The 24,859-nt window shown below is 33.0% G+C and overlaps 3 protein-coding genes and 1 pseudogene across 3 annotated transcripts; 2 read left to right on the top strand and 2 right to left on the bottom strand.

Moving 5' to 3' along the window:
- Positions 1–1,295: 1,295 nt before the first annotated feature.
- On the bottom strand, positions 1,296–1,916 carry LOC147941805 (defensin-like protein 71). The gene is made up of 2 exons (XM_087456868.1): positions 1,757–1,916; positions 1,296–1,611 (listed from the first exon to the last, which is right to left on the bottom strand). Exons 1-2 carry the CDS (start codon positions 1,839–1,841, stop codon positions 1,457–1,459), a joined length of 240 nt encoding a protein of 79 aa, XP_087312994.1. The 5' UTR covers positions 1,842–1,916; the 3' UTR covers positions 1,296–1,456.
- A 9,957-nt stretch (positions 1,917–11,873) lies between these two features.
- On the bottom strand, positions 11,874–14,213 carry LOC104702772 (tryptophan N-monooxygenase 2). The gene is made up of 2 exons (XM_010418692.2): positions 13,140–14,213; positions 11,874–12,670 (listed from the first exon to the last, which is right to left on the bottom strand). The coding sequence occupies exons 1-2, from the start codon at positions 14,133–14,135 to the stop codon at positions 12,038–12,040; spliced, it is 1,629 nt and encodes a 542-aa protein (XP_010416994.2). The 5' UTR covers positions 14,136–14,213; the 3' UTR covers positions 11,874–12,037.
- A 2,733-nt stretch (positions 14,214–16,946) lies between these two features.
- LOC109125497 (uncharacterized) lies at positions 16,947–18,538 on the top strand (annotated as a pseudogene).
- LOC147941804 (uncharacterized) lies at positions 18,535–19,581 on the top strand. The gene is made up of 3 exons (XM_087458650.1): positions 18,535–18,570; positions 18,676–19,386; positions 19,474–19,581. Exons 1-3 carry the CDS (start codon positions 18,535–18,537, stop codon positions 19,579–19,581), a joined length of 855 nt encoding a protein of 284 aa, XP_087314776.1.
- The last annotated feature ends 5,278 nt before the right edge of the window (positions 19,582–24,859 follow it).

Here is a 24,859-nt window from a genome sequence, read left to right as displayed (position 1 = left end):
TGTTGGAAAAGTGAATTTTCATGATACTTTTGAAACTGAAGCTTTACTCGCCATTGGTCTATGTTAGTGGAGGTATCGTCGAGTTATACTAGGAAGGTGTCGATCAACACTATTGAACAGCAAGCGCGGATTGTGTTCTTCGTTGCACGATTTGATTGTTTGTGATTGCTGGTTAGGTTAATAGTTATTTTGTTTATTTCCAGTTTATCATTTGTGTTATTGAATTGGTTTTTGTTGGTATTATGTTAGTTAGCATGTTTTTAATTGGATGTGATTATCTCAGAATTGTGCAATATTATATATATATATATATATATAAATACCTAGCGTTCGACTAACTTATATGCATTGCACAAGACAATTTAAGAGTTCTCTACCATTATTCTTTATCTAAAAAAAAAAATTTGGGTTCTCTATTTTACATTTAGGATATAGTTTTGAGGGGTAGGATTTAGTATTTGCTGTTTAGAGCTTAAAATTTAGTTATTTTATTAATAGAAGATGGATGTTTTTAAAAAAAGATAACACGAAAGAGTATTTTTGAAAAGTGACATAGGAAAAAGAGTATTTTTATAAATCCCCCTATTTATTAAGTTAAATCTGTAATGAAACTTAATTAGCCTATCATTTATTGTATAACACGATGTTATACACTTAATTTAACAACATTCAAAATATAAATATTTGTCTTTTTTATTATTTTCTATTTGTATTTTTTTTGTGCAATTTTTCTATTTGTATATAACATATTAAATCTATACTTTACAGATATTGGGAGAAAAATATTTTAAGTTCAATATTTCTCCTTTTATTTATTATTTATTATTTTGTAAATTATAAATTAGTCAATATAATTTATTATATTCATATAATTAATAACTATTTATGCATTAATTGATTTTTATATGTCATCACTTATACTAATAGAGAAGCATTCTCACCAAAATGTTGAGATGTAGCGTTCACAAAGCTCGAGACACCATTTTTTTTATTTGTCTTTAGTTTTTTTAATAATATATATATTTACATACGATTGTATTTTTCCAAAAAAGTAAATAACACCCAAACTGATTTAACTAATTTCTAATGTGAATTTGTTTTCGAAATTTTTTATTTTGGTTTTTTTTTACAGAGTTCTAATATTGTTTCAAGTAAAAAATATATATCTTTTTAGAAAAAAAAAACATATTTTTTACCAGACAGAGATGCACCATACGGCCTTTACATCTTCTCATCCTTTTTTGTACAAAGACAAACCAATTGAGAAATTGAACATATTTTTGAGAAACGAGAAGAATAAAAATAACCAGTTTCACAGTTTGGACTCCTCATTGAGATAATATCCAAATGAACAACATAACTTAGGTAGCTACAAAAGTAATTAAAATCACACGGAGAAACATCTCCATTGTCACCAATTATTATTATATTTTTATAAATATTATATAGTTTTCTATCATTTCTTACAACAACAGTTAAAATTTGGTGCTAAACCAATACACCTTCCATCCGAGTACCCTCTGAACTGTGTACACTCCACTTTGCATTCAACATCTGTAAAAGCTCGTTTACATGGTTTAATGCAATGATCATATCCAAATCCATTGACCGCTGCATAAATACAACCAAGTCAAAAATAAAGAAATATATAAGAACACATATACATATAAATTGGTTTTACTCTCTTTTTAAATCTAAAATATTCAAAAAATGCTTTATAAACTAATCAAAGATATATGAAAAAATAACAACATACATGATGAGGCTGAAGCTTTGTAGCTTAAAAACGATGTTGCTAGTACTACAAGAACAAAAATAGCAAAAGCTTTTGTCATATTCATTATTATATTTTTATTGTTAATTATGTTGTAAAAATAAAAAGTATCTGAAACTGAAAGGCTGTACTTATTTATATTGTATAGTGACTCTTACTATCCATGGTTTTGAAGTGAAAAGAATGAGAAAAATAAAGAATCCGGCCTATTCTTGTAAAGAGATCATTAAATCTTACCATAAGTATCATTCAATATATTAGATTCAATGCATTATTTGACTAGAAAATTTATTGTTATAAAATTATATATAAAGTAGTTATTTTGAGTCAAAATTAGCATATATATTTTAATATTTGGATTCCTACTCTTTGGAATATGGTCAAAGATTTTTTTTTTTCACCCACATATTAATTAAAATATACATTAGTTGATTACCCAATCTGGAGGAGAAATGGTCAAAGACTTTTTTGGTAACCAATTTAGTACAACATTACATATTGTAAATGTAGGCATATGAAGTATAAATTTTACTAGATGATACTAATATAACTACACCAAATTATTTTTATAAAAGTTTTATTTATAAAATATTAATGAAGGAGTTTTATTTATATTCTTAAAACTATGACATTTTCTGTAATTTTCACAAAACTTGATTTTAGTTATATAAATATACTTTGGGCTTTAGGCAGTGTCTTTAAAACATAACTATATAAGGCTAACCGTACCGATACGTTTTTTTAAAATCGAAATTACTATTAAAAACCGTTTAAAACCTCTAACTGGTATATACTGGACTATTTGTGGTTGAATCGATAGATCGGGGTTTATATGTTATGAATTAATGACTTTTAGACTTGGACTATCTCGGCCAGTCAAATTTAACACATCCTTTCAATGTGCCTGACTTCCTTTTTTCCTTCCTTTTTTTTTTCTTACTCCATCGAGAATTATTGTTTACAAATACATGTAATTCAGTTGTCTATTTTATTTGTCTACGAAAAATCTAGAATCTTTTTGATAAAAAAAAAGGAGCTAAATATGCAGACGTAAAAAAAGAATATAATTTTTTTTGAGCATATTTGAATTCTCTGGCCTCATGGCCCTCATCATATCCATTATTACAAAGTTTTTACGAATTGGGGATTGTTATACTTCATGACATGAGCCTCATCTTTGTTTGTAACCTGTCCAATTAACTAATCCATATCAAGAAAACATGTTTGGAGGTGTTCCTTTAAACTAGATCGCATTGCACCAATCCTTTTCTATCCGAACGTCTAAGCACCAAGCCACTAAAACCAAGCTTTTGCAGAAGAGATGCTCCTACACTTTATAACGCTTGTAGCCTTTTTTGCATGGTCAACGATTTTTGTATGTAACCATTTTAATAATACGTAGACATATTGCTAATGTTAATGTTCACTTGTCGATAATGTTAAAGCACTCCCATTGCACATCTTTTATAGAGAATCAGAAGAATAAAAAAATAAAAAAATAAGAAAAAAATAGAAAGATGTGTGGAATGTGTCTCCACCCAACACAATTAAGACACAACCTCTACAACTGTTATCACTTGATTGGTTGGTTGGACAAACTAAAAGATAATTAAATAATTAAATTAAATTAAAAATATTATTGTTTAACTTTTTTGACACCCAATGGCTGTATAACCAATGTGAATGCCCTTACGAACCAACTTGAAGTGTTGGAGATTATTTTTGCTGAGGTATCAAGCAACAAAATTATATATATATATATATAGGGAAAAGAGAAAAAAGTCAAAAAATACCTCATCTATTTTTTATTTGGACGTTTATTTTTTGGTTGGAAGATTAATACCTGTATATTAATTAAAACGTGTAGTTTAATATATATATATATATATATATATATATATTTTGATAACTGGTGTAGTTTAATATCTAAAAAATTAATTGTTGTCATTTCCATACTTACGATTTCTTAGCATAAAAAATATTCCAATTTACCCTTATTTAATTCTATTAATTTTCATTTATAATAACATGGCATTATTTGAATAAAAAAAGTCTTATGAATATTTTTCATTTTATCCTTCTTTAATATCTGTAATTGTTATTATTATTGATTAAATGGTAATAAAAATCAAAACACAATTTTGCAAAAAAACCAAAAAAAAAAAATCAAAACACACCGAGACTCAAACTTGGTTCTTTCCAATTCCTGAATCATTGTTGCCTTGCTTTTAAGTTCATTCATCAGATAGTGTATCGTCAAGAAGCGGTAGATTCCAATTCCTGAATCGTCAAGAATCTTCTCAACGGAACTGTTCCGGCGGGGCTTTTCAATCTACCGCTCGTTACGATAATCGTCAAGAAGCGGTAGATTGAAAAGCCCCGCCGGAACAGTTCCGTTGAGAAGATTCTTGACGATTCTCGCCTCTGCATAAATCCATGGGGATAACTCCGGTGAGATGGTTATAAGAGACATCAAGCTTTTTCAGATTCCCATTCCGGCCAAGATTGGCTTAAACTTGTTAGATTCACCTGACCGTTAGATTGGCTTAAAAGAATGTTAGACATCAAGCTTAAACTTGTTAGATTCACCTGACCGTTTAACATCCCAATTAAACTAGGATTCCCAGAAAGAGCCATGGCTGATTTTTTTTTTTTTCTTTAATTGTCATTTTTATCATTTTATCATTCTTTTATATCTTTAATTGTTATTAGTATTTTTTTTATATCTATAACTAGATTCAGACCCGCACATACGTACGGGATTGATTTCATAAACTAAGCTTGCTATAAAGTTTAAAATATATTATGTATGTGCCAAAAAAAAATTATATGTATATAGTTTTTATTTTGAAAATGTTAGTTTGTTTTAGTTTGTAAAATCTAATAAAGTGGTATATTTGAAAGTGATATATGACAAATCAATCTATATATAAAAAAATTGTAAAAATAGTCACATACACCATAGTTGAAAGTACTGCTTTTCTATAGGTAACATATAATTAGAAGGTATAACATTTATAACTGAAACTAAGATTGGTTGTTTATATTCATTTTGTGAATGCTAGGTTGAAATAATAGTGGGTTCACAAAGAAATTTGGATTGATGTGATGGTGGATCCGGATCAAATAAGAACTGAATTAGTGATCGATTAGATTAATTATTATCAAATCTGTAAACTATTAAACCAGGAAAAAGCACTAAAAATTTAAAAATTTTGATCGAATGACCTAAAGTGTTACCAAAGCGCTTGTGAAACCCATCTCGATAGGTTTGTCCGATAACGAAATAATCATCGTAAATTAGACATGTACCCATTCCGAAGTTGATGCATACTCAAATTAGTGAGATTTTGAGAACTGAATATAGCTACCAAAAAAGTTTATATTGTAACTCAATACCAATTTTTTTACATTATAATGTTTTTTTATTTTTTAAAATTATACGTTTTTATCTTTTTTTTTTTTTTGTTAACAATACGTTTTTATCTTATACCTGCTATAATTAGTCATGATATTTGAATATATTACAAACCCTTCCCATCTTCTATTTTATCAGGAATTGTTTGTCAACATTTTTTTTTTTGATATTCAAATATAGAAATGACTATAAATGTTTTGATGATACATAAAATTAAAATAAAAAACTACTATTTAATTCTTAAATGTGTAAACATCGTTTTCTTTTGTTTTATTTGATTGAAATAATTTAAATAACACACAAATTCAATGAAAACGTATAATTAAAAAAATAAAAAAACATTATAATGTAAAAAAATTGGGTATTGAGTTATAGTGAATTTACAATTTGTAATTAGTTTTATAACATGTATTATGAAACATTTTCATTATGGGATAATGTCTACACCTTATACTATATGTTGTGTGGATGGGCAGACAAATCTACTATACAATTACATGTTGTTCTCTTCTATATCTAAAGAAGAAACACCCTCAATTTAATCATAAACAATGACATGAGATTCAGAGACTTAAGCCCAATCTAAGTAACCTTCTTTCTTCATCCGGAAGATACACCATCATCTTCTCCCTATTCCAGAGTAACATATATAGCCCCCAAATTTTAGAATGAACAAATCTAAAACTAAAAGTCTCTTGAGTTCTTAAATGCCTGAACCATATGTTTTTGTTTTATCCCTTGTGTTTATGGTAATCTGTAAAGTTGAAATGGAAAAACATCATTCTCAGATTTGTCAACACCATTGATATTATATTTTAAACTTACGAATAAAATCACTACATTCAATTGAAAATACAAACCTGAAGTGCTTTTCATAAGGGGTAAAGTAGTTTACATGTTATGGAAATTTTGTCTTAAGACAATATTCTCGGTTTAATTTGTTTGAGTGGCTTCAATCCAAAATAGCTGCTTCTTCAAGCATAAAATATTAGGCCTGGGCATAAAAACCGTATCCGAATACCCAACTCGGAACCCGACCCGAAAAATCGGGTTCGGGTTGGGTACGAGTTTGCCTATAAAACCTTATTGGGTTCTATTTTCTAATACCTGTGAGTTCGGGTTAGGGTAGGATAATACCCGGTACCCGTTTGGGTACCCATTAAACCCGAACATATAAACATATTTATAATATTTATCATTAATTTAATGCAATTACTCCAAAATTATGATTATAATTTTGAATATTTCATTTAGTTTTATACCTAAATATCAAAAATAATCAAAATATCTAAAATATTTTGTCACATAAGTCAAAATTTAACTAAATTTATTTGAATTTAATTAATTTTAATTATATTTTTTTGGGTACCCGGTAATTCGGGTACTAATCGGGTTCTAAAATTTGTAACTCAAACCAACCCAAACCCGATAGTATCCAAACCGAACTGAACCCATATATCTAAAAATACCCAATGGGTTCTATTTTTCTAAACCCGTTTACCCGAACCCGAATGGGTAATACCCGAACCCGAACATGTTACCCGAATGCCCAGCCTTATAAAATATATTAGAAATGTTTTCATGTAAATAAGAAAACACAAACATTTGAAACAAACAAAACCATACTATCGAAACAATGATTTGTTTTTAATTAACACACTTTTTTTGTTAGACAAACAAAGATGACATGAATTGATTTTTTATTGGGTCAAAAAAATACCTTTTTATTGACAAATAAATAATTCAACTGTTGCACCATGAATTAGGATTCACTTGATGATTCTTTCTAGATAAAGATCTGAAAGAAATCATTATATTGAGGCATATGAGAGAAAACAACATAAGATATAATTTAATGGAATCATTCTCCTTCAGTAACAAAGCTAGAAAAGCGTTTCACATTTACTTCGACTTATAAATTATATGAAAAATTGTATGAAAAGCCAAATTTAATCGAAAATAAATATATTTTTAAAAAATTTAGTGAATGCAAAATTGTTAAATGTTTATACACAAAGGTAATGCTTGTAAATATATTGGATATACGATGACTATATAATGTGTGTATAAATTGTCGAAAGAACTCATGTACAAAACCTATATGCATAGCCAAAGTCACTTTTTATGTATGTCATCCACTATGTGAAAACACAAAATTTCTTACTTGAAAGATACAAAAAATAACAAAAAAAATTGTGAACCCTACAGTAAAATAAAAATAAGACTCACCCCAAATAAAATGATGGAGCTTGGTTACATATTCATAATCATCTGCCATTTTCTTTTCTAAAACCTTTCAACACTCCTATTCCAAGCTCTGCTTCGTTAATTTTTTCCCAGGCCGATGAAAATATTTTTTAATAAAAGATTTACGTAGTGTGTGTAATTTTAAGAAGATATATATAGCTCAAAGATAATTAGGGTTTGTAGGATCAAAATCTCAACAAATACATTCTTAATTGCATATTACATTAATTGCTTACGCAAAATAAAAGCTGAATTAACACCATATCTTGATTAAATATCTTTTAAGCAGTAGTTTTAGTGAATCAATAATTCAAAATTTCCTAAAATTTTGGGAGTATTTGAAACTATCCAAAAAATTAGATCAAATATTCAAGTAAATCATTTAATTGTTTCTTACAAATATTTTCTCTTTGGTAATCATTTATAGCATTTTGAAATGATACTACGTAGGTTTTAATGTATATTCGTTAGTATAATTTATAATATTGCATAATTAACTAAGTAATTAAATCTTTACCATTTAGTTTTTTTGGTTAGAATCATAATAGTATTTAATTAGATTTCCTAATCATAATCAATCAAATCACTACTAATACGGTTTGTATGATATTAAGAATATTTTCAAAAGATTGAGATCTCTTTATATAAATACTATGTCAACAAATTATATTCTTCTAATTTTTGTTTCCTAAAATCTAGTTACTGTATCTCGACTACCACTTTTTGGAAACTCTTTAAATTGAGAAAGTCTATTAAATTTATTTCTGTTTTTAATAAAAGAAATAAATATAGTTTTATCAATTTAATTTTTTGTAATTTTTGTTTCTTAAATTATAGTTTCGGTGGAATACTCTGTTTGGATATAGGATCCGAATAAGGTACTGTTTGAGTCCGATTTTTTGGTTAAATGTAAATCATGTAATATTTGTTTGACTTCAAGGATTATAAATATCCCTAATTCTATTTGAGTGGCATTTCATTGTAATAATCTCTAACTTTATGTCTACTTATTAAAAATGCTTCCTTTTTAATAGTATAGATGTTATTATTATTATTAGTATTAGTATTTAATCAATGATAAAGATATACTAATAACAATTACAGATATTAAAGAAGAATAAAATGAAAAATGTTCATAAGATTTTTTTATTCAAATAATAATTAAATTAATGTCATTTATAAATTAAAATGAATAGAATTAAATAAGGGTAAAATTGGAATATTTTTTATGCTAAGAAATCGTAGGTTGAAAATGACAACATTTAATTTTTTAGGTATTAAATTACACATTTTAATTAATATGGGTATTAATCTTCTAACCAAAAAAGATCTGGCATTAAACATCCAAATAAAAAATAGATAAGGTATTTTTAAGTTTTTTTCCCATAGGGAAATCACATCTTAAACCTTCAAAGTGTCACTAGGTAGCACATTAAACCTCGAGAGAATTTTCCTAACACTATAAACCTTGAAAATGATTTTACTAACACTTTGAACCTTTAAAATGATTTTACTAACACTTTAAACCTTAAAACTAATTTTCATTTTTGTACCGCCATAAAAAATAACGGAATAATAATATTTGTGTACGCGAAATAGTTAAACTATGTTGGTTTAATTTAATTTTAATTAGTTTTAGTTTTTATAAAAAAAAAATTGTGTTCATCTTTATTATAGACAAAACTTTTACGACATTACTCATCGCATTATTAATCTTTTTAATAAATACATCTCCACTGGATTCTGATTCAAATCGATTCACTTCTCATTGGAAACCAATGAATCTTCTAAATATATTGTCGTCTTCAATTTTAGATTTTTCAAATGTTTTAATCTTATATCTGATTCTTCATTTTTCTTGCTTTGATATATTTTTAATTTTCTTTTATCAATCGTCATAAATAATTAAATTAAATTAAATTAATTAAACAAGTATTTAAATCAAACCAGCATAATTTAATTATTTTACGTTAACGGATATTACAGTTCTGTCATCTTTCATGGCGGTACAAACAGAAAAGTTAGTTTCAAGGTTTAAAGTGTTAGTGAAATCATTTTAAAGGTTTATAGTGTTAGTGAAATTTTCTCGAGGTTTAAAGTGCTACTCAGTGACAATTTGAATGTTTAAAATGTGATTTTATATAATATCTTATTATATAAAGCTTGGTTCTCAAAGTTATTAACCCACCAGATCGTGACACGTGTTAGTTTTAACGATCAGAGATCAACGTTAAAAATTCACCAGATCGTGACATGTGTCAGTTTTAACGATTAAATATCCAAGTTAATAACTCATCAGATCATGACACGTATCAATTTTAACAATCATAAATCACATATCAAAGTTAGTAACTTATCATATTGTGACACGTGTCAATTTTAACGATCAGGAATCATAGTTTTCAAGCTTGGTAAAACGATGCATAAGATAATTGTAATCTTATTATATTAAAAAAAAACTTTGTTAATCCTAAAAAAAAAGAATTGTAAATACACCCCTCTCTATAAGCAAATAGATGATGACATATTTTTCACCAAACAAAATAATTTCGACTAGCTTTATTTTTCTTGGTAAAAATTTATACTTTGTTTTTTATTAACCTTTTGTTTGACACATCATCGTTCTTGAATAAGTCTCGAAGGTAATTTGTTTGTTATCTAATCGAAGCAACTAGTTTTTTAGTCGTCGTTTCTTTGAATTTTTTCGTTTCTCAATTTCATAATGCATATTATGCAATATTTGACTTTGAAGTGTTAACAAAGTTTCTTATGCACAATAACTAAGGTTTTTGGGATTAACTATTATTATTTCTATTAATTTGCAGGACATGTAGCATAAAAAAAAAGATGAATACACAAATGCGAGATAACAACATAGATTATATAACACTAGATCAACTAAACAGAAAACATTCTTGTCATCGAACGATAGTACGTCTTACAAGAAAGTGAGAAGCAAGAATTTTTTTAAAATAAAACAATAGGCTCATTGGAAAAAAATTTCTCATGAAATAGAAAAGAGATGAAGGAAAATATACAGAAACTTATAAGTTCTAAAAAATGTAAATACTCACTTCTATATAAACATAGATCGTCTCATATTATTCATCTAACAAAAAAAATTATTCAAAGATATTGCTTTCAACTTTGTTCTATTGGTCAAACTTTTTTAATCGGAAGACAAATTTTCCTTATTTTTTGAAACCAAAATATACTCATACTTTCTATTTTTTCAGTTTGGAATAGGTAAGATTAATATGCTGACCGAAAAAAAATGGAAGATTAATATATGAATCTTCTTTTTCTAATACTGTATTTTAAAATTTATTGTAGTAGTTTTAGATTGTTTTATTTAGTTTATATTTTCATCTTTGAATTATTTGAAATTCATATATTACCGTGCTTATAATTTTCTATTATTTCACTAATTATGTCAAATTAATTTTCTTTTGATTTCTCCACCTTGATTGGTTGGTCATAGACCTTTTTGTGCAAACATAATTATTATTATTCGTTCAATCTCAAAAGTAGAAGGTTATCAAACCAATGGTTGGATAAAATAGGCTAATCAAACAAAAGGGTACAACAAACATAGATAGATTGGAAAAACATAAATCGTTGTTGATAGATCCATAGGAGCTTGGAGACAGATGCTGCATCATGGTGTGTCAAAAAAACTTTCATGAAATACAATGGGAAATTTTAACATTAGTTACTATCAAAAGATTTTGTGACGTTGGAAAAGGGTCTTTAATTTCACTGGTTGATAGAGCAAGCCATTTTGAGATAGCTAAAAGACGTGTACATGTTCTCTCCATAGAGGAGGAGGGCAAAGCCAAGATTTTCTCTATAGTGGAGGAGGTTGGACGCAAGGATATTTTCCCAAGGGAGGAAGGTGGGGGAGGTTGGACGCAAGGTTATCTCTCCAAGGGAGGAAGGCGGAGCGAAGGTTCTCTCCATGGTAGAGGAGGTTGGACGCAAGGTTCTCTCCATAAGGGAGTAGGACAAAACCAAGGTTCTCTCCATGGTTAGTCATACACTATTGTGATGTAATTTATTTTTTATTCATAATATTTTTTAAGCCAACAATTTTAGTGATTAAAGAAACTATGCAAAAGTAAAAGTAAAGAGACATATAATAATTGGTTTAATTTGTTCATATAAACATTTTCTAAGTGGTGGTAAATAATATATTTGTAACATACAGTATATCTAGGTATAAAAAATATTTTTTAATAGTAAAATATATAAAATATTTATATATGGATATAAATCAGTGTATTATAGCAAAAAAAAAATTCATAAATAATTTACAATAAATTATAATATATATTTTTTATTAAATTAAATTTTTTTTTACGAAACTTTAAACCCGCACATCGGGCGGGTATTTATGTAGTATATATAACGCTATATCTAGTATATATATAACGCTAGAGGAAACACAGTTTAAGTATTCCACAAAAGACCAAAGCTGAACAAAGTTTGGTGAATCAAGGTGCATGATTTACCAAAATTTTGGTTATACGCTTATACGTACATTAATATTCATATATAATACATGCAAAAGTCTTCCCCGAACGTCACCGTACTTCGTCTCACTTCACTGTTGGGTAAAGATCCTTTGACAATCTTAATTCTCCGACCATAACCAAAGGCTTCGAAAGAAACATATCATGAATCGATTCCATAAGCTCTACTCGTGTCTCACCTCCGACTAGTTTCCATTTAAACCCTTGCAAAAGCCTCGCGAGCATCATGGTGGTTATCGCCGTACCTAACGCCGGAGCAGCACATCCTCTCTTTCCAGTACTAAACGAGATAAATCGGAGATCATTCTCCGTCAAAGTCACTTCCGAACACTCATTCAGATGCCTCTCCGGTTTGAAGCTAAGTGGGTCAGACCAAACCTTAGGGTTACGACCAAGACCGTAACGGCTAAGTAAAACTTGACTTCCTTTAGGGATATGGTAACCTGCGACGGTTGTGTCGGAGAGTGCCACGTGTGGGAGGTTGAAGGCGGCGACTGGATGAAGACGAAAAGCTTCTCGGATAATAGCTTTGAGGTAGTTAAGTTTTGGGATATCAGATTCTTGGACCAATCTTTCTTTGCCGACGACTCTATCGATCTCTTCCATAGCTTTGTGGAGGATCTCCGGTTTGTTTATCATCTCCGCCATGGCCCATTCTACGGCATTTGATGGGTTGTCCGGCGCCGCCATTACAAGTTCCTACAAAATATATAAATGAGTTTTATTAGTTTAAGGAAGTACTTGACAAATAATAAATCATTCTAATAATCTTATAACCGAAAAAAGAAATGATTCTTATCAGTTTATTATTCTATGAATGGACTCATGCATGGGCAACATGACTTTATGCTATACATAAGTTTTTCTTGATTATATTTTTTTTTATACATGTTTTTTTTATTCTTAATATTTGTTGACAAAATTAAACAAAAAAAGAGTTATTTTGTATACAATCTGTTTTTTTTTAAAGATGGTATTTAATTTTTGAATTGCCATATCTGGAATCACTTAAATTTTGACGTTATTTTAAAGAATAGAAATTTCCACATTCAACTCAAAGAAATGTCAAACTATATTTTGCGCCGGTACTATATAATATGTAACATTTCTACATATCTAAACTTTAAAGTAATTGAAATTTTTATATACGAAACATGTCAAAATATACCTTAATGGTTGGTTTGATTTCATCAGCGGTAAGCAACGGCTGGCCATTTACGTCCTTGATAGAGATGAAAATGTCTAGAAAATCTTGGATCTGAGTTCTTTTACCTTCTCTCCACATCTTAATCCTCTCGTCAATAACAGGATCATGATATTTATCCATAATTGCACTAGCTTCTCTCATGATCTTTTCATGTCCGTTTAGATCCAATCCCGTAAGCATCGGTAGATAATCCGATACACAAAACGCAAACGTAAACCCTAACCCCTCGAACATAGCATCCATATGCTCGATATCTTCCACGGTCGGTCCACCGTTGGTTTCAGTCTTCTCCGAGAACGTCCTCGTCCCGAACATAAGCCTCTTGATCGCATTTCCACAGTAATGCCTCGTAACAAACCGGAGATCGACCGGTTCGGAATTTTTAACCATGTTGTAAAGCCAAGCGGTCAAGTGATCTGTTTCCTCGGCTCTATTGTAGTGTAGCCATCGGTGTCTTGCCGGACAAACAATCTCCGTCATGATCACTTTCCTCATCTTCTTGAATTGTTCGCCGAACGGTGTGATCACGCATGTTTTGTAGCCGTTGGAGAGGATCTTTTGAGCATAAGTGAGTGGTCTTGACGCGAAGAGTGCGTCTTGTTGCTTGAAAATCTCACGTGCTATCTTAGGACACGTTACGGAGATCACGTGAGTGTTTCCTAGACGTACACAAAGTATCTCCGTGTTAAGCTCTTTCATGAGGCTATGAATCCACCGGAAAACTGGACGGTTTTTGAGCATAGCCGGAATCATTCCAACGATTGGAAAACCGGTGAGTCCTGGTGGGAGAGGATGCAACTTCTTGTTTCGTGAAGATGACTTTATTTTCTTGAATATCATCATCAAGAGAGAAATGGCCACAAAAGCTTGGAGTGTCGTGAGGAGATACATGTTAAACGACGACCCGGGATTTGACTTGCTCGTGAGACCAGAAGAGTTTGAAGCTGAAGTATCCATTTAATATTTGTTTTGTATGGAAGAAAGAGAAGAAAAAACTATGTGTTTTGTAATTAGGTTAATTGTTTCTGCATATATGGATCCTTGATAACACCTTGTTATTTATAATGTCACATAAACACAGGTTAAATGACGATGATACCCCATTTGTTGCGGGGAGGAAGCAGTGTGGAAGGTATAGGTAGAGTTGGACCGACTTGGTCTCTACTGATGAGTGTCAACATATTGAATATTTTTTTTTTGGGCGAACATTAACAAAAATGTAATTAGAAGATAATACTATTATAATTTATTTATACTTATAAAATGAATTTGTTGGTGACCTGCCAAAATTCCTCGTGTTATATTTGCACTCTAATCTAACAAAACTCTAGTGTGTTGATTTTTCTACATTATGCCGTTGTTTCTCTCTACATGCATTTTCTTTGATATAAAAATAAGTTTCAGAACTTTGAGATTCAAAACTTGATGTTGATGACGAGGCCATATAGCTGATAATTTCCTTGTGTCTGTATTGTGTCACAACGTCACCAGCCAAATTCTAATTCATATAGTATTCACAATGGATGATTTTTCTTTAAAAATAGTTATAGCTATTAGTTACGAGGGATTGAAAAAATCGTATGTACTGTATATCATCATTTTAAGCACAAACTCGTCTGTCGAGAATTTTTCATGTGGATATCTTAATATATATATAAAAAAAAGAAGAGAGTGAGGATGAATTTTCAAATGAAATACCTAAAAAAAATCCAAAAGGATTTGTCTTTCATCGCTTGGTTTAATTTTATACTTTGAATTAAAATTTTATTATACATTTCAATTGTGTTGAAGTGTGAGTGATTTTTTTGTTTAAGAAATTCAATAGGAATCTAATGGATGAAATGCTCTAACTAACAAAATCAGATTAATATTTTTAACTAATTAATGGACTAATTAACTTAATAATAATTTTGGTAGGTCGTGTGATATATCCCCATAAATTATTTGTCTGTAGTATATAATATTCAATTAATATCAACATCCATAGATATTTTGCTTTTTGGAGAACAACAGTAATAAATGTCTCTTCAGATTTTGGCAATCAGCCAATTATAGACAATAGTTTCCAATGTGTCGATTAGTTTTTCCGTGGTGTGAACTATTAAAATGAACAACTATTATATGAAAATATCTTATCAATGTAATTCGTATCGTTATATAATATGACATTAGAGCTGTAAGATACTTTAAAATATATGTCGGATGAGTAATATTTATTTCTAAGGTCTGTTTAATTTGGTATATCAATTTAAAACAGATGTTACGTAAATGCTATACAAAATCATTAAAATAGAAAAATAGTTACATTGATGTATACAAAACTATAGAATAATGAAAGAAACGAAGTTATATGATGCTTCTTGTCGAGAAGTCTTTACACCATCTCCACTGGAAAATTCTCTCATCGTTTCTTTTGTATTTAGGACCCAAAAACATAATAAATTTTTTTTTTTGTTTTTTTCTTCAATTCTACCATCTTCTTGAGTTTAAATCTAAGTATCCGGAAAAATGTGAAATGGTATACAGTAAAACCTCTATAAATTAATACTCTATAAATTAATAAATACTATAAATTAATAAATTTTGCTAGTCCCAAATCGGGACAGTATAAAAAATAATAAAATTCGATAAGATAATAAGATAATTATTTTTTTGAAATCCCCATGTAAAATATGGTCCCAATAATATCATAAATTAATAATCATGTAAATATACACATATATATATATATATATATGATGATATAGTAAAGTATGTTTCTGTTAAACCTCATATCTATAAAACAACTATTATGTTGTATTTTCAAACTATAATGATATAAAATATTCTATAACATTTCATAAAACAGCTAAAACTTTTTAAAGTTTTCAATTTCTAAATATGCATTATTTATATTTTGATAGTTTGATAAACTATTAAAATAAGATATTTGATATTCTTATTCATAAATTTGAATATTTATTTCATGTGTATAAGTGAATTTGTCTATAATATTTTTAATTCATTGTCAATAATATGTTTTTATTATTTCAAATTCAATTCCAATACCATAAAATTTACAACATCCAAAATTCAAATCTTATTTTGCAAAAATTGTCTCAATTCATAATTTTTAAAAAATGAAACAATTAAAAATATACCTATAAATTAATAATTATTAATTTACACTATAAGATAATAATTATTAATTTATAGATAAATTAATATCAATATAAATTAATAAAATGTCTTGTCCCAACATTATTAATTTATAGAGGTTTTCTGTATATATAAAAAAAGAAAATTGGTTAGCAATGGAAAATATTGGTATAGTTCACCTGCCAAAATGCCTCGTGGAATTGATGGTTGGTCGATGGGGAAGGAAGTTACTTAACCATGTCAATGTCAAATATAGTGGTCGGCCCTACAAATTTATACTGGTAACGACGACCAGTGACTTTACGCGACGGATAGACGGTAAAAGGTCGGACATGATCAACTCAGTACATATATCAGTACCAAGCGTGAGCTTCACGTACTTGCATGGATTTCAAACTCAAAATTATTATTATTGTTATTTGTTTTTTGATATATAACGAATATATTAACATGCATTTTTCTATTTTTTTTGATATTTTTTATGTAAAAATATATTATATTATTCAAGATGATGACTTTTATAATCATTTATTTTGATTAAAAAAATATATTTTATAGCTAGGATTAGTTTCATGTTCTATAAACTGAACTAATTGCAGGTAATAAATACAAAAATAAAAGGAAGAAAGTAGGACGATGATGGTTGGAGAGAGCGACTCTAGGGTTCCGAAACCGAGTGAGCAGGATGCGACCATGTTGGATGTGGGTGATAGGGGACAACCTCTGGGGGATCCTCCGGATGATCCGAGGTTCTGGGTGGATAAGGTGGTGGGCTGCCGAATCCGGAATCACTTCTTGATGATGGTTTTGTGAAGTAGCGGATGTGTTTAGCGTTCCCGAATGGGGAGGATTGGATGTCATGCATGGGATGTGGAAGCAGTGCATGATTGTCAAGGTGCTCGGACGGTCTGTCTTGGTTTCGCTGTTGAGTAGGCGGTTGCGTGAACTTTGGAAGCGAGTTGGTGCGATGAATGTCATGGATCTTCCCGGCAGTTCTTTGTGATACGATTTGAGTTGGAGGCGGAGTACTTGGCAGCGCTAACGGGTGATCCATGGAAGGTATTTGGTAGTTGTTTACTGACAAGAGCTTGGTCCCCGGACTTTGATCCTCTACAACACGAGATCCATACGACACCAGTGTGGATCCGGTTGGCTAATCTTCCGTTTAGTTTCTATCATCGTTCTATCTTGATGGGCATAGCAGAAGGGTTGGGAAACCCGCTGAAGGTTGATCTGACGACCCTACAGTTTGATAGGGCTAGGTTCGTGCGGGTTTGTGTGGAGGTGAACCTAAAGCGACCACTTAAAGGAACGGTAATGGTTAATGGTGAGCGCTATTACGTTTCCTATGAGGGGTTATCCACCATTTGTTCGAAATGTGGAATATATGGCCATTTGGTTCATACATGCCCTCAGCTGGCCCATGAGAGGGCACTGGTTGCGGTGCCGGTTCGTGAAATGGCTGCGGTGTCTTCCGTGAGTCCTTTGGAGGATGGGTTCACGGTGGTTCGCCGGGGGCTAGGAAGTCGGCGCCGACGGTGGATGCAGCTAAGGTGGCTCCGGGAAGTTCGAGTAGAGTCGCGGAGAGGAATCTTCGGGAGATCCCTGTGAATATTCGGGACATCCCGGTGAATAAGGTGGTTGAGAATATTACCATATCTAACAGATTTGGGGTAATATCTGGGGAGGAAAGGGAAGTTGCTAATTCTGTGGAAGAGGGTAATGAAAATGAGTGTGTCTCGGATCCACTTAGAAAGGGAAAGAGTGTGGCACAAGGTAAGGAGAATGGGGTGGAGCAAGGTAAGAATACTTTGTTTGGAGGGAAATTAAATGACACAAACCATGGGCCTAAGGATATGTTTAAAGAAAGTCGGGTTGGATCCACTAAGGTTGGGGAGAAGAGTAGGCCGAAGATTATTGGGCCTAAAGCACGGGCTAAGCCCAATAAACCCGCGAGAGGATTAATTTTTGGTCCAACCCGTGGGGATGTAGAGTTATCCGAGTCGGGGAAACATTTGCGTATGGAGAAATTTCCGGCCGGCCGTTCAAATGCGTCCTTTGTGAGTAGTCGAGAGGATTCTGGTGTGTCGGTGATCCAGGGATCGTCGGGTATTGATGGAGCTGTGGTGCTGCACTCGGGTGTGGTGGGCATGTCAGGGGATGGGGAGAGTGGTACAACTCAGGGCTCGCAGGCGGAGGAGACGGCGGTGGTGGACGGATGACAGGGAGCCCCGGTGATTCGGCTGAGTTTAAGGTATAATTTAAAGATGATGAATTGCTTCTTCTGGAATTGCTGGGGGGGGGGGCGAATAAACCTAATTTTCGGAGATCGATTCGCTATATATTGAAACGTTGGAAGACTGATGTTCTTGCTGTGTTTGAGACACACGCGGGAGGGGATAGGGCTCAACGCATATGTCAAAGCCTCGGTTTCGAGAATGCATTTAGAGTGGATGCAGATGGACAGAGTGGAGGTCTGTGGTTATTGTGGAGATCGGGTATCGGTGTTGTGACGATAGTGAACTCGTCTAGTCAGTTTATACACGCGAAGTTAGTTGATGGGATGGAAGTGGTTCATCTGATTGCTGTTTATGCAGCACTGTCGGTAAGTCGTAGGAGTGGGTTATGGGCTCAACTGAAGGAGGAGATTCAGGGAATCACAGCGCTGTTGGTTGTTAGTGATGACTTTAACACCATTGCTCATCTTGATGAACGAACGGGAGGGAATGGGCAGCTTTCTTCTGACTCTCTTGCATTTGGTGAATGGATGAGTGAGTTGGCTTTGATCGATATGGGGTTCACGGGAAACCAGTTTACTTGGAAAAGGGGACGTGTGGTGAACACCTTCATTGCCAAGAGATTGGATCGGGTGCTTTTTTGTGCGCATAGTAGATTGAAATGGCAAGAGGCTTCTGTTACTCATCTCCCCTTTCTATCTTCTGATCATGCACCTCTATATGTGCAGTTGTGTCCTGAAGTGAAGAGGGACCCACGGAGGAGGCCATTTTGGTTTGAAGCTGCTTGGTTGTCTCACCCAGGCTTCAAGGAGTTGCTTACACGGTCTTGGGATGTTAGTTTATCCACGCCATAGGCTTTACTAGGGTTGCGGTATTCTTTAAAGAAATGGAATAAAGAAGTCTTTGGGGATGTGCAACAGAGGAAATGGAGAATTCTGAATGACCTTCAAGTAGTTCAGAACTTGCTGGATGTACAGCAATCTAATGCTTTATTGTATGAGGAAGAGTGGTTGATTAAGGAGTTTTAAGAGCTAATATGGTTCCAGAAGTCGCGAGAGAAGTGGATTGTCTGTGGTGATAGGAATACTAAATATTTTCACACTTCTACCATTATTCGATGGGGGATGAATCACATTGTGTCGCTAAAGGATGATGCAGGACAATGGATCTCGGACATGCGTATCTTGGAGGAGATGGCAGTGGAGCTTGTTGTTGAGACTCTTCCTTCGAATGGTTTCACCTTACTTTCTCAGGAGGAATTGCATATACTAAACAAGCCGTTCTTAAGTAGTGATGTGGAGAAGGCTATACGTTGTATGGGGCGATTTAAAGCGCCGGGTCCGGATGGATTCCAGCCTATATTCTATCAGGATTGTTGGGAGACTGTTGGAGGGTCCGTCACTGAGTTTGTGTTGAGATTTTTCGAGAATGGTGTGCTCCCTAATGGTCTTAATGATGCATTGGTGATTTTGATTGCCAAAGTGGGGAAGCATGAGAGGATATCACAATTCCGGCCAATCAATTTGTGTAATGTGTTGTTTAAAACAATTACTAAAACAATGGTCATGAGATTGAAGTCAGTTATGCCGCAACTAATCAGTCATGCCCAATCTAGTTTTATCTCTGGTAGGTTGAGTGTGGATAACATTGTGGTGGTACAGGAAGTGGTACACTCAATGAGGAGAAAGAAGGGGAGGAAATGGTGGATGTTGTTGAAACTGGATTTGGAGAAAGCCTATGACCGCATAAGGTGGAACTTTCTGGAGGACACTCTTAAAGCTGCTAATCTACCAGGTTCATGGGTCAGGTGGATTATGGAAAGTGTTACTGAACCCTCAATGACTCTATTGTGGAATGGTGAACAGATTGAAGCCTTTAAGTCGGCCCGTGGTATGCGTCAGGGGGACCCCTTATCCCTGTATCTCTTTGTACTTTGTATGGAGAGGTTATGTCAGTTGGTAGACAAGGCAGTCGGTGGAAAGGTGTGGAAACCAACCAAGCTGTCCCGTGGAGTTCCTCACCTCTCGCATATATGCTTTACAGATGATCTTATCCTCTTTGCGGAGGCGTCAGTAGCTCAAGTTCGAGTTATAAGGAGAGTATTGGAACGGTTCTATACAACTTCAGGTCAGAAAGTTAGTCTTGAAAAGTCTAAGATCTACTTTTCTGATAATGTCCATCGGGATTTGGAGAAGCTGATCACAGAGGAGAGTGGAATCAAGTCCACTCGGGACTTAGGCAAATATTTGGGTATGCCTGTACTACAGAAACGAATAAATAAAGCAACGTTTGGGGAGATATTGGAAAGAGTTACAGCACGACTAGCGGGATGGAAGGGACGTACCTTGAGTCTAGCGGGTCGTCTGACGCTGACCAAGGCGGTTCTTTCTTCAATCCCTGTTCATTCCATGAGCACCATTGCTCTGCCAAAAGCGATACTTGATGGGTTGGACAAAGTCTCGCGATCGTTTTTATGGGGAAGTAGTACAGAAAAAAGGAAGCTGCATCTGATAGCCTGGGACAAGGTTTGTCGTCCTAAACAGGAGGGAGGCTTGGGGATCCGTTCATCGAGGGCAATGAATGCAGCGCTGTTGGCAAAAATTGGTTGGAGGTTGCTTAGTGGTACTTCTGGTCTTTGGGCTGAGGTGTTACGGAGCAAGTATAAGGTGTCTGTGGCATCAGATCCTGCTTGGTTGGTCCCCAAAGGTACTTGGTCCTCTACATGGAGGAGTGTAATACAAGGGATCATAGAGGTGTTAATTCCCGGGTTGTCATGGGTGATTGGAGATGGTAAACAAGTTCGTTTCTGGTCGGATAAGTGGCTTCTGAATACGCCACTACTCGAAGAGGTTTGTGTCCCTTTACCTGCGAGATTCGAAGGGCTGAGAGTTTGTGACTTGTGGATGAATGGGAGGGGTTGGTTGCTAGAGGCGATCACACCGTATGTCATGCCTGATATCGGGTTGCACCTTGCATCAGTGGTCTTGGATACGGTAACAGGGGCTCAAGACAGGCTATCCTGGAGTGCCACTGCAAATGGCGAGTTTACTGTCAAATCTGCTTATGAGCTCCTCACACGCTGCACGCTACCAAGAACAAACTCGGGGAAACTGTTTGATCAGGTTTGGAAGGTTGTTGCTCCAGAGCGAGTGAGTGTTTTTCTCTGGATGGTTATCCATCAGATCATTATGACTAATATGGAGCGAAAGAGAAAACACTTAGCGGATGAGGGGGTCTGTCAAGTGTGTAAAGGCGGTGAAGAGATAATTATTCATGTTCTTCGTGACTGCCCAACTATATCTGGGTTATGGAACCGAATTGTTCCCAGACGAAAGCTAAATTCTTTCTTCGCAGGCTCCATTCTGGAATGGGTTTATGCAAACCTGGGTGAGAGGTATATGGTTGGGGAGTGCGCCTGGCCAACCTTGTTTGTTATGGTTATATGGTGGAGCTGGAAGTGGCGCTGCGGGAATGTTTTTAGTGGGAGTGGTACGTGTAGACACCGAGTGAAGTTTGTGAAAGAGGTGGCTCGAGAAGTCACCAAAGCGAATGACAGGTTGGGAGCTACATGCAGAAATGTCGTAAGGGTGGAGCGGGTAATTACTTGGACATTACCGCGGGTTGGGTGGGTTAAGGTAAACACTAACGGTGCCTCTAGAGGGCATCCGGGTCTGGCAACGGCAGGGGGAATTATGCGTAATGCGGATGGGGAATGGTGTCGAGGGTTTGCGTTGAATATTGGTATATGCTCGGCACCATTGGCGGAGCTTTGGGGAGTGTACTATGGGCTCTGTCTTGCTTGGGAGGGTAGGATGTCTTTTGTGGAGCTGGAAGTAGACTCGGAGATAATTGTTGGTTTTCTCATGACAGGGATAAATGAGTCTCATCCTTTGTCGTTCCTAGTGCGTTTGTGCTATGGTTTTCTTTTAAGGGACTGGATAGTCCGGGTTTCTCACGTGTATAGGGAAGCTAATCGTCTTGCAGATGGATTAGCAAACTTTGCGTTTACTTTACCGCTTGGCTTTCATTATTTGGATACTTGTTCGGATATTGTTAGGACAGTCTTGTTAGAGGACATGAATGGGGCAGAAGTCCCTGGTAATGTTCGTTTGTAATCTTTTATTTTCATTTAATAAATAGTAGGGAACATTTGTCTCCTATGACTTACCAAAAAAAAAACTGAACTAATTGCAGGTCAATCGGGTTGATTAGGTATTTCGGACCAAAGCAGATCAATTATGGTTTGAATTAGAATTAAGATAATATATACTTTGTGGTTGATACCATAACTGATTTCATGTGTTTTCGATAAATGAATTAGTTTATATCTATCATATATTACTATACGTATATATATATATATATATATATATATATATATATATATATTATATGTGTGCCTCTAATTTTCGATGTTAGATCTTATTTTAAACTTAGTATTAGATTAGGATCTGTGCTAGAGCACGGATTTTTTTTTTAATTTATATTGTAATTTTTATATAAAATATAATTTATGTGATTGTTTTTAAAAGTTGTTGTGAAAAAACATTATGAATTAAAATCATATGCTAAATATGATGACTTGAAATGTTTTTGAGATTTCTTATGAATGTTCCGCGAATTAGCCTAATTTTTTTGAAATTTATCAAATCAATCATAATAAACATTATTTATGTTATTTTGATTTATAGTTGCTAGTATAATCGAACGGAAGAGTAATTAACTTTTGAGATTTTGTTGCCTACATATGGTTAATTAAATATTCCGTGGAGATTTTTTTTTTTTTAGAATATCCTTTTTAATAGGATTTGAAATCGATATTTAACTAATGATTACAACTCATATAACCTATAACCTATGAAATAATCAAATAATTAATCTTATAACTCATATTATATAGTCTACAGAAAAAGAAAAAAAATTGTGTACTTCCGTTTTATTATACAATGAGATACATCATTGCGCAAACCGTAGCCATTAGATTTGTACCCAAAAAAAATAATCTGTATCAATTAGAGAAACCTAACAACATGCGTGCATGCATGCTTGTCTATGCATTGATAGATGAATACCCAAAATCGAGTATCCTGGTCCATACAGCATACATGATACATATATGTATATATATATATATGTGCATAATTTACATACCTAAATATTTGGTGGTGCATGTTTAACTAGGAAAAGCAAAACGAAGATTGCATTGCAATTGGGAATGTTATGAAAATTGGCTTAGACGGCCGAGTTAATCTAGTTTGTAGTTTTGACAATGAATCACTTGAAATATAAAACAGATTTAATCAGTCTACAACTGACTAAAAAAAAAATGATCTGATGTGTAGGCCGATTCAAGTTCAACTTATGGAAATTCTTATTAAATAATATGGTTGATTATCCGAGGTCTTTTTTACCTACCTAGTAACCAACCTAGCAAAGTTCAAAGATACGGCACGTGATTGCTTTACTTACTGAGTTACACAGTAGAAAGATTATGTTAATTATTTGTTTTCCTGAAAACAATTACTACAAAAGAAAGATTAGAGAAATACTATAGTCTGCCACATGCTCACTTTGCTGGCAATGTCGACTAAAGGCGAATGAATTTGAGAATTTTGTTATATAGTTTATAAATAATAATAACTAAGGATTCAGAACAGACCATGCATGTGGTTGTGTAATCATCTAAATTTGTATATAGTACTTAAAACACTAATCGAAGTATTAAAAACAGTTGTAGAAACAAGTGAAGCATAGAGTGATCACGTTCAAATATAACCGTTTGCAAAAACGCGTTGGATGAAATATTTTCCACAGTTCTTAAAAAAAGAAAGAAATCGTATTTTTTTCTCCCAAATTAGATCTCTTCTTCTAATATCGTGATCGATCGAAGATTTATTCTTTAGATCAGTAAGTTTTGTTTTTTTTTCCTACATATTGCGAATTGTTGTTTCAAGGATCGATCTATAAGCTTTCGTGTAATCGATCTTATGTTGGTACAGATCTAGGGTTTATGATGGTACTTGAAGGATGCTTGATTCGGCGTTAATCTGGTAAAATCTTCTGGGTTCCTTCTTCTTCTTTGTCCTGGTGATTCAAGTACAGTATGTGTGTGTTTTGATTTAGTATGTGTATGTTTTGATTGAACCCGGCTTGAATCTTTTGTTTCCATTGCATAGAGTTTGACGTGATTGAACTTAATAACTTGGACATTATTTTACTATTAAAGAAAAAAACAAATACACAAGTTGTGAATGGACCTAAGACAAACATAAACGTTACCAACAAAAGAGACAAAAACAAAACCGA

The sequence above is a fragment of the Camelina sativa genome, chromosome 7 (assembly GCF_030686135.1).
Source record: "Camelina sativa cultivar CO46 ecotype springtype chromosome 7, ASM3068613v1".
Classification (NCBI taxonomy): domain Eukaryota; kingdom Viridiplantae; phylum Streptophyta; class Magnoliopsida; order Brassicales; family Brassicaceae; genus Camelina; species Camelina sativa.
Note: the sequence above shows the minus strand (reverse complement) of the source record. Positions and strands in the feature narration are given on the sequence as shown.